The sequence below is a fragment of the Tenrec ecaudatus genome, chromosome 10 (genome assembly GCF_050624435.1).
Source record: "Tenrec ecaudatus isolate mTenEca1 chromosome 10, mTenEca1.hap1, whole genome shotgun sequence".
NCBI lineage: Eukaryota > Metazoa > Chordata > Mammalia > Afrosoricida > Tenrecidae > Tenrec > Tenrec ecaudatus.
Window position 1 is genome coordinate 58,400,485 of NC_134539.1, and position 9,212 is coordinate 58,409,696.

At 43.3% G+C, this 9,212-nt stretch overlaps 1 protein-coding gene across 1 annotated transcript; it reads left to right on the forward strand.

The window, feature by feature from the left end:
- Window positions 1-7,278: 7,278 nt before the first annotated feature.
- B3GALT9 (beta-1,3-galactosyltransferase 9) lies at window positions 7,279-8,382 on the forward strand. Its single transcript, XM_075559285.1, has one exon. The coding sequence runs from the start codon at window positions 7,408-7,410 to the stop codon at window positions 8,380-8,382; it is 975 nt and encodes a 324-aa protein (XP_075415400.1). The 5' UTR covers window positions 7,279-7,407.
- Window positions 8,383-9,212: the final 830 nt, after the last annotated feature.

Genomic DNA, 9,212 nt, shown 5'->3' on the forward strand with positions numbered 1-9,212 from the left:
GGTGGTTAAACCTTCCTGCAATCCTGATACTCCATTCTTTTTCATATAGTTCAATTGATCGGATTATCTGCTCAGCATACAGATTGAATTCTTCGATAGAGCCATTCTGACTCATGGAAACCCTCCAGGATGGAGTAGAACTCCCCAGTGGGTTTCTGAGTCTGTAACTCTTTACAGTGGTAGAAAGCCTCGTATTTTTTGCCACCAGGCCTCCAGATTGAATAAGTGTGGCAAAAGACATACCGCTTTCTGATTTTAAACCACAGTGTGTGTGCCCTTATTCTGTTTCAATGACTCCTCTTGATGTATGTATAGGTTCCACATGAACACAATGAAGTGTTCTGGAGTTCCCATTTTTCTCAATGTTATCCCTAGTTAGTTATGATCCATACAATTGAATGCCTTTGCATAATCAATAAAACAGTTGAGTCAATATCCAGCTGACATCAGCAAGGATCTCCCTTGTTCCAAGTCCTCTTCCGAATTTCTGGCAGCTTCTTGTCAATGATCCCTGCTGCAGCTGTTGTTGAATGATTTTTAGCAAAAATTTACTTGCTTGATGTGTTAGTCTGGGTCGACTAGAGAAACAAATTCATAGACACTTGTGTGTGAGAGCTTTATATCAAAGAGCAATTGTATATTGAGGAAAAGTCCATAAGCCATATATTAGTCCAATACCAGTCTATAAATTCTTCTTCAGACTCACGCAACACATGCAATGACACCGAATGCAGGAAGATCACAGGCCAGTAGTGGGTGGAAAGTCTTGTGGATCCAGTGGCAGTGCAAGCATCTCAACACTTGTGTGGGTCTCCAACTGGCTCCTCCAGCTCCAAGGCTCTGTCTTCATCAGCGTGGCTCCATGAGTTTTGTCAAAAGGAATTTGTGGCAGAGAGTATGTTCCCACCTCCAGGGAGGAAGGCCAGAGTTCCCAGAATCATCGAAAGTCCATGCCCACGCAGTCCTCATTGGCTTTGACCTGATTTGACACGCTAGACTCCACCCATATAATCTATTTAACAAGTTGACAATAAATGTAAATGCCACACTTGTGATATGAATTATATATTTTTCTGTGATTTCCATTCAGTGGGGTAACCTCTTTTTGGAGTGGGTACTGTGATGGTTAGGTTTATTGTGCCAACCTGGCCAATAAGAACATGGGGGATTAATCAGGTCACAGTTTGTTAGGAGGGCAAAGAGATAAATGGCTCTGCAAGGTCTGCCCCCCTATCTTTTGCTCTCTGGTGAATAGAGCGTGCTGGGGCATTTGTGCTGCTGTTATAGCGAAGTTCTCTGCCTCACACTGTAAACTACACTACCCATGGGCAAGGCCAGCCTGTGAATCCTGTTGCTAGAGCTTGAGGCTCCTTCAAGACCTGCTTCTCACCATGTCGCTGATGTATACGTTGCTTGAGCTTGAGGCTGGTAGATTCTGTGGCCTTGCCTTGCTTGCGTTTGCTATCCCATCTGGACCTGCTTGAATAAGCTCCAGAGCTACTGACGCTTGGTGACTCACCCTGTTTGTTGCCTGTGGGCAGACTCTGCTTGCCCTGCTTCCTTACCTTGAACTGGCAGCCCAAGAGAGTTGAAGGACGTCCAGTATATTAACTGTTCCACAGAAGTTAGTTGAACTGAACCCTCTGTACTGCTGTGTGGACTAATTAGCTGTTATATTCCTTCTTGCTGTAAAAACCTATACTCTTATGTATATTTAAAATCATAAGTGTCCTGGTCTCGTTTCTCTTGAGAACTATGCCTAACACAGGCACAAATAAGGATCTCTTCCAGTTAACTAGGTGTCTGTCTTTCAAATGTATTATGTATACTAATAAGTGCTGCTTCTTTTTTAAAAATCATTTTATTGGGGGTGTTATACGGGGGTTGTACAGCTCTTATCACAATCCATCCCTTGTGTCAAGCACATTTGTACATTTGTTGCCATCAAGCACTAATACGTGCTTCTAGTGTTCCATCGGCATGTTGAAATATTTCAATTGGGTGACTAACCAGAGGGCACTGAAGAGATGAGTAGAGAAGATCAAAGGCATAAATCTGACTTCAACAGTTAAAACCTTGTCAGTCGATCCTTCCTCTGATGCATGCTGGACCCAATTTGGTTTTCAACACTTTCTGTATTTTTGGTTTGGTTTGTTCATATTAGGATGTATCTCAGAGGTGTTATGTCATTGGAAGTCACCCTTTTGAAATTGTGTTATATGTTTTTCTGTGTTTCGGTTTATGAAACCCAGGAATGATGTCTATAGAGACAGCAAGTAGAATAAGGGTTTCCGGGTACGGGGTACCAGGAACGATTGGAACTGACTGTGGTAGCGATTGTACAAGTCTGCTCGACATGACTGAACCATGGAATGATATATGTATTAAATCCCAATTAATAATAAAATGTTTTTAAAGAATAATTGGTAGTCCACGCTTCCTAGAACCTTGGTTTTCACGAATAGCTTCATTGCAACTTGGACTTCTTCCATCTGTGTCATCAGTTCTTGATCATATGCTAGTTCTTGAAGGAAATGCTGAGGAAACAAATAAGGTGAGGGCGGAGCAAGCCAAATTCACTGACATTGAGTAGATCCCAGCTGTAGCTGATGTGGAAGACAAAAAGGGACTCAGGTGACCTTGATTTGAATTCTAGCTTGGCTGCTCTCTGGCCTTGACCTTGGTCTGGTTACTTAAACTCCAATGTTTTAGGGTACAAAAAAAGACCCCGAATCTGAAACATAATTTAAGAAGCACATTTAGTAAGTCTTAAAAAGGGTAAGACAAAAAGGGAGACCATTAGCATGAGTTCATAATGGCACTTGAGGATTTAAAACCAGCTACTTAAAAAAGGTATGGAACACAAAACTGTCACAGATGCACGATTGTTGACATCACAGTTACGGGTAGGACTACAGAAGCAGAAACAGAACTTTGATTGGGACACCAGCATCACGTTAGACAGAATCACTTACAAGGTCGGTCTAGGCTGAGGGTCGGCAAACTGTGGTTCTCAAACCATATGTGGCTCTTTCTGTATGTAAACGTGGCTCTAAACACTTGATGTATGAGAGTGCTTCAAAAAGTTTGGGAAAATTCCATTATGGTTTGATTCATTTTTTCCACGACATTTTTAAACCCCTTTGTATTGTCACTCAATTTCCACAACAGCGTTGTATTACAGCTTAAATTCTGAGCACTCCTATTGGCAAGGAGCTGTTCACGGCAGTGACATCCCCAAATCAATTTGTGAGCCCCTCCATAAATTAAGCCTTCATTGAAGTCCTTCTGTTGATTAACCAAGGGTGTAGATACTTACCCTTAGGCAGGTGCCTTGGAAAGTAGATTAGCCCCACTGCTCTCCAGACAGCCCAGGAATGGGCAATCTTTGTAACTTGGGTGTGTCCTTGATAGAGGTCACCTCCCTGGAGACAGACAGTACCAGGGGCTGCATAGTCATCAGGCATGCCCTGTCAGTCTCACCCCGAGTGCCTGGGTTGAAAGGTCCTGGAGAATCTTGAAAACCCTTTTATATAACATAATGTATGCGTCCCTATCATGGCCATGCTTCTGCTCCTGTAGTCCCATGTAAGATTTTCCCTTTCATTTGTTTTTTGGGTTGTTAGATTTTCCCACCCTTAACCAATTTTCAAGTTCTCATGATGAAAACATAACACCAAAACAAAAGCTTGCCCTACGTGAGATGCAGTATATTATTGCTGGCAAACTGCAAAAGCTGATGTGAAGGTCAACATGTGAAAAGGAGATGACCTATGGCCTAGCATGAGAACTGAATGAACAGCTATTTCTGTGACAGGAACTTGAAAACATGCTGCATATTCTTTTCTGGAAATAAACTTGCCGATAGAAATGGTGTCTGAGACAATCTCTTCACATACATGCTATGGGAAAATCTGCCTGAGGAAGGTAGTCTGGATGCCTTAATTTAAGTTCCTACACATCCTCTATCAGGAATTCAGCACCCCACAAGGAGACATACATGAAACCTCACTAGATGATGTTTCTATGTTGTTGTTAGGTGCCACAGAGTCCGTTCCAACCCATAGTGATCCCATGAACCACAGAATGACACACTGCCTGGTCCTGTGCTTGAGCCCCTTGCTGCAGCCACCGTGTCCATCCATCTCCTTGTGGGTCTTCCTCTTTTCACTTCCCCTTTACTTTAACAAGCCTGATGTCCTTCTCCAGGGACTGGTCTCTCTTGACAAGATGCCCGAAGTGTGTAAGACAAAGTCTTGCCATCCTTGTCTCTAAGGGAGCCACCTGGCTGTACTTCTTCCAAGACAGATGTGCTTGTCCTTTTGCAGTCAATATTCTTCACCAGCACAGTTCAAAGACATCAATTCCTCTTCCACCTTCCCAACATCCAACTTTCACATGCAAATCAGGCAATTAAAAATGCCCTGACTTGGGTCAGGCACACCTTAGTTCTCCAAGATATCGTCCTTGTTTTTCAATACTCTAAAGAGGTCTGGTGCAGCAGATTTACCCAACCCAACATGTCCTTCGAGCCTTTGTTGCTTCCATGAGCATTGATTGTGGATCCAAGCAAGACAACATTCTTGACAACTTCAATCATTTCTCCTTTTATCATGCTGTCACCTATGGACCCAGTTGTGAGGCTTTGGGTCCTCTTTATAATGACTTGTAACCTACACTGAAGGCTGCAATCCTTAATCGACATCATCAAGTGCTGCCTCCCTTTCAGCAAGCAAGGCTGTGTCATCTGGATAGCTCAGGTTGTCAATAAGCCCTCCTCCAATCCTGATGCCGCATTCTTCTTGTGGAAGCCATGCACTGATAGGAAGCTGATGCGCAGCTTCGGCTTCTTTTTGGGGAGGGAAAAGGAACCAACTAGGGACAAGTCTCCCTGGATGATTTTTGTACTTTTGTAGCAGATGCATGTCGCGCAGAAAAGCCACTTATCAACAGTCCCTGGGTTATGAGTGAGGGCAGTTCCCCGTGTCTTTAGGAACTGTAGATCACAGGTGCATATGGTTCTTATTTAGCCATACTTTACTGCAACAAGGGGCTGCCAACTGCAAGGTCAGTGTTTCAAACCCACCAGACCCTCAAAGGGAGACAGATGAGGCTATCTAGTCCCTTAATGAGTTAGTCTCAGAATCCTAAAGGGGTAATTCTACTCAGTCTTACTGGGTTTCTATTCATCTAAATTGACTTGATGGCAGTGGGTTTGGGGATTAGCGAAAGATGAGGCTGAATAGTTTACAGTGATTTAAGAGCCGTACGTACAGCGAGTGAAGGTGATTGTGGTGAGAACTTTGCTGTGAGTAGGGGGTGGTTTAACTGTCCCAAAGTGAGGGCAGCTTTTTAAAAGCAAGTAGAAGTTTACTGTCCACGGGACATTCTTCTGTATATGGGCCTTCTCCTGCGTGAGGCTGCTGCAGATAGGTGATGTGGGTGTATTGTTCTTGGCGCTGCCACATATGCTTCAAGAGGAACACACCATAGAACAAGGGGTCAACTTCATTAAATACACAGGGTTGGGCGCCTCTGAAGAGGCTTGCTTTTTCCATTCATTGTCCTGTATTCACTCTAGCTGTAACAGGATCAGCACTTGCTCTCCTACGCAGCCAGCAGGTCTTCTGGGACAAAAGCTCAGGCTGATTGGAAAGAAACCTTATCCTTAAAGTTTCAGGCACCAAGTACTTTACTTCCATTGCTGTTAGATTGGAGTGATCCTGAGATACATTTGGAAATAACTTGCCTTCTGGATTCAATAACTTCCAAAGTCCTGAAACTCCTCCCGGTCAACATGCAGGTATGTTTCTAATTAACCTTCGAAGCATTTGGCTATCTATTAAAATAGGCTTGGAGGAGGCGGAATCTTCTTCTATATGCAAATCCACCCTGAGAAATGGAAAGGCATTCAGATCACAGGTGCAGGAGTTTGTTTAGTTTTGTTGTTGCTATTCCATAAAGAACAATCAAGATTCTTCAATAGTTAAGAGTGAGCTTTGGGATCTCACAAATTTGGTTTCCAATCATGGCCCTACATGATTCTTTGCTGTGTGATCGTGGGCAAATTATTTATCTGCTAGGATGACACACTTAACTTTGATGACACCCATCTGGAAAGGATACCACAATGGCTTCATGGGTGAAGGTGAGAAAAGCGCTTAGAAAATCTTGCAGATAGCAAGTGTTCAATAAGTGGTGGCTATCGATATGAAAGGAGTCCTGGCAGCAAAGTGGGTTATGTGTTGGGCTTCTAACTTCAAGTTCAGCAGTTTGAATCCACCAGCTGTTTAGAGGGAGAAAGGTAAAGCTACCTGGTCCCCTAAAGATTTAAAATCTCATTAAACCAAAGGACAGTTCCACTCTGTCCTATAGGGTCATTTTGAGTGGGAGATGACTGATGGCAGTGTTTGGTTTGGTCAGATTCTCATGAAATGGCTCCTGGGTGGCACAAGTAGTTTTTGCTGGGTTACTAACCAGAAGGTTGGTGACTTGAATCTGCCTGTTGATGTTGCGGAAGAAAGGGGTGGCGATCTACTTCCATAAAACCACAGCCTTTGCAAACCCTATGAAGTACAGCCATACTATGAAACATGTGGGGGCCATGAACTAGCATCAACTCGTGACAAGAGAAATGATCGTGAAAGGCTTTGTTGTTCAAAGCTTTTAATGAGGTACATACAGTAAGCTTGTTAGGGTCGTGATCTCTAGTGCCATACAGGAATCTGCCTAGATGGACAGACATTAAAGCTGGATTCAGAATGCTTCAAAACAGACTCTAGTTCTCTGTTCAACTGGGAAGTCACACTGGAAAAATATAAATGTTTGATTGCACTCTGTGCAGCGGCCAATGAAAGTCACCACTGCATGGAAAAGTAGCCCTTGGCTTTTGTAATTAGAGAAGAAACGGATCCAGGTGCTTCAGGCCAAGAAAGGGCATCACACACTCCCCTATAGGCCTTTATCACCTTGATGCTACTTGTTCTTTCCAGCCACGTGTCCACATCTGACTCCTGGGTCTCCCAATTCCTGTGGCAGTCAGTGCCCTGTAGATCTCCGTAGGTCTTCATCCAAACAACCAAATCACCAACTCAATGTCTACTTGGTCACTTACTGAAAAGTCAGATAGGATGCTTGATGCTCAAGAAACCAGGATCCAGTGGGAGACCCTCCTCCTACTTAAAAGGGGATGCTCTTAGGTGCTAGAACAGTGGCACACACGGCTGGTGCGGGGCAAAGACACAAATGAGTGAACACATGCTTTCTTTCTTTCTTCAGGTGACGTTCTGCAGGCTCCGAACTCACCAGTGGTGTTTTATTGTGTTTAATGTCATCCTATTTCACGCCTTACTTTTTGGGGCTGACTTTGTGGAAGAGTACTTTTTGCATTCATTGCCTTATGTAGATATGAAAGTTCTTGAAATTAAGGATAAAGCAAGAAAACTGAACATGGAACCCCTAAGAAGCAACCTCTCTAAATATTACATGCTGAGCCAGTCAGAGGTGTGTAAAGGGAAGAACATCTTTTTGCTCTCTCTCATCTTCAGCAGCCCAGGCAATGAGACACGGCGGGACCTCATCAGGAAAACCTGGGGCAACGTAACCAGTGTCCAAGGGCATGCCATTCTTACACTGTTTGCTTTGGGAATGCCTGTTCTGCTAACTACTCAGCAAGAGATAGACAAAGAGTCCCATAAAAATAATGATATAATCGAAGGAGGCTTCTTAGACACGCCTGGGAACCAAACCCTGAAGATCACTGCCATGACGCAGTGGGCTGTAACTTTCTGTCCTAATGCTCTGTTCATTCTCAAGGTGGATGAAGAGGTGTTTGTCAATCTACCAACCTTGGTGGACTATCTTCTCAATCTGAAAGAACATCTTGAAGAGATTTATGTAGGAAGAGTTATCCATCAGGAGACACCTAACAGAAACCCTCGTAGCCAAGAATTTGTCCCTCTTAGTGAGTACCCAGAAAAGTACTACCCGGATTACTGCAGTGGTGAAGCTTTTATCATGTCCCAGGCTGTGACTCGGATGATGTACGTTGTTCTCAAAGAAGTGTCCCTTACGGTACCTGCTGATGTGTTTGTAGGAATTTGTGCTAAGTCCATTGGTCTTATACCCATCCACAGCTCACGATTCTCTGGGGGAAAGCACATCAGTTACAACAGATGTTGCTATAAATTCATTTTCACATCCTCCAAAACTACAGATGCTGAAATGTCCCTGGCATGGAAAGAAATCCATGATGGAAATGAATGCACACTGTTTGAGACGTACTGTGGGCTCCTTTCCTGCAAGCTTCTGACATACATTGGCAATTTTAAGCATCTTCATGTGGCCTCCATAAAAAATAATGCGTTCTATTTTGGTGATTAGGTTTCCTTATGTCTGTTTTTAAAAAAAATGTCTATTCTTTTCAAATGACTTTTTAGCCTGCTGTAGAAAGCATCTCCCCTTCCTCCTATTTGATATAATCTCTCTGAATCTTTCATTGGACTTTACAAGTTGTAAGATGTTCTCAGAATCCTGATGGAACAGATATTAACATGTCATCTAAAGGAATTTAAGTCCATGAGCATAATTATCTTCAAAATAAACCTTAGTATCAGCTTCTCTCCCTCCCTCTCCTCGTGAACCCTTGATAAATTATAAATTTTCCTATCTTACATCATCTGCTGTCTACCTACACCCTTTTCCCCCCACCCCCAAGATCACCTTATTGGGGGCTCTTACAGTTCTTATCACAATCCATACATCAATTATACCCTACACCCATTTTTGTTGTTCTTCTCCCTGGGTGGTGGTGGTGTTTGTTATATATCGTTCATTGCAATCAATTCACACTTTCTCCTCCCTCTCCCGACCTTTCTCTTACCCTCATGGTTACACTACTCCCATTATTGATACTTGGGGTTTATCTGTCCTGGATTCCATGTGTCAAGAACTCTTATTTGTACCACTGTACATGCTCCAGTCTAGCCGAATTTGTAAGGGAGACTGAGGGTCATGATAGTGGGGGGCGGGGAGCAACATTAGAGAGTTAGAGGAAGGTTCCATGTTTCCTTAATGCTGTACTGCACCCTGGTTGACTCGTCCCTTTCTTGTGAATCTACTACGATGTCCATTTGTCTCCAAATGGGCTCTGGGTCTCCACTCCATTCCCCCTGTTCGCATTGATAAGATTGTTTGCTTTGGATCTTCTGATC

Bases quoted from the DNA above. Each gene is read 5' to 3' on its own strand.
- B3GALT9 (XM_075559285.1), top strand. From the start codon at position 7,408: ATGAAAGTTCTTGAAATTAAGGATAAAGCAAGAAAACTGAACATGGAA.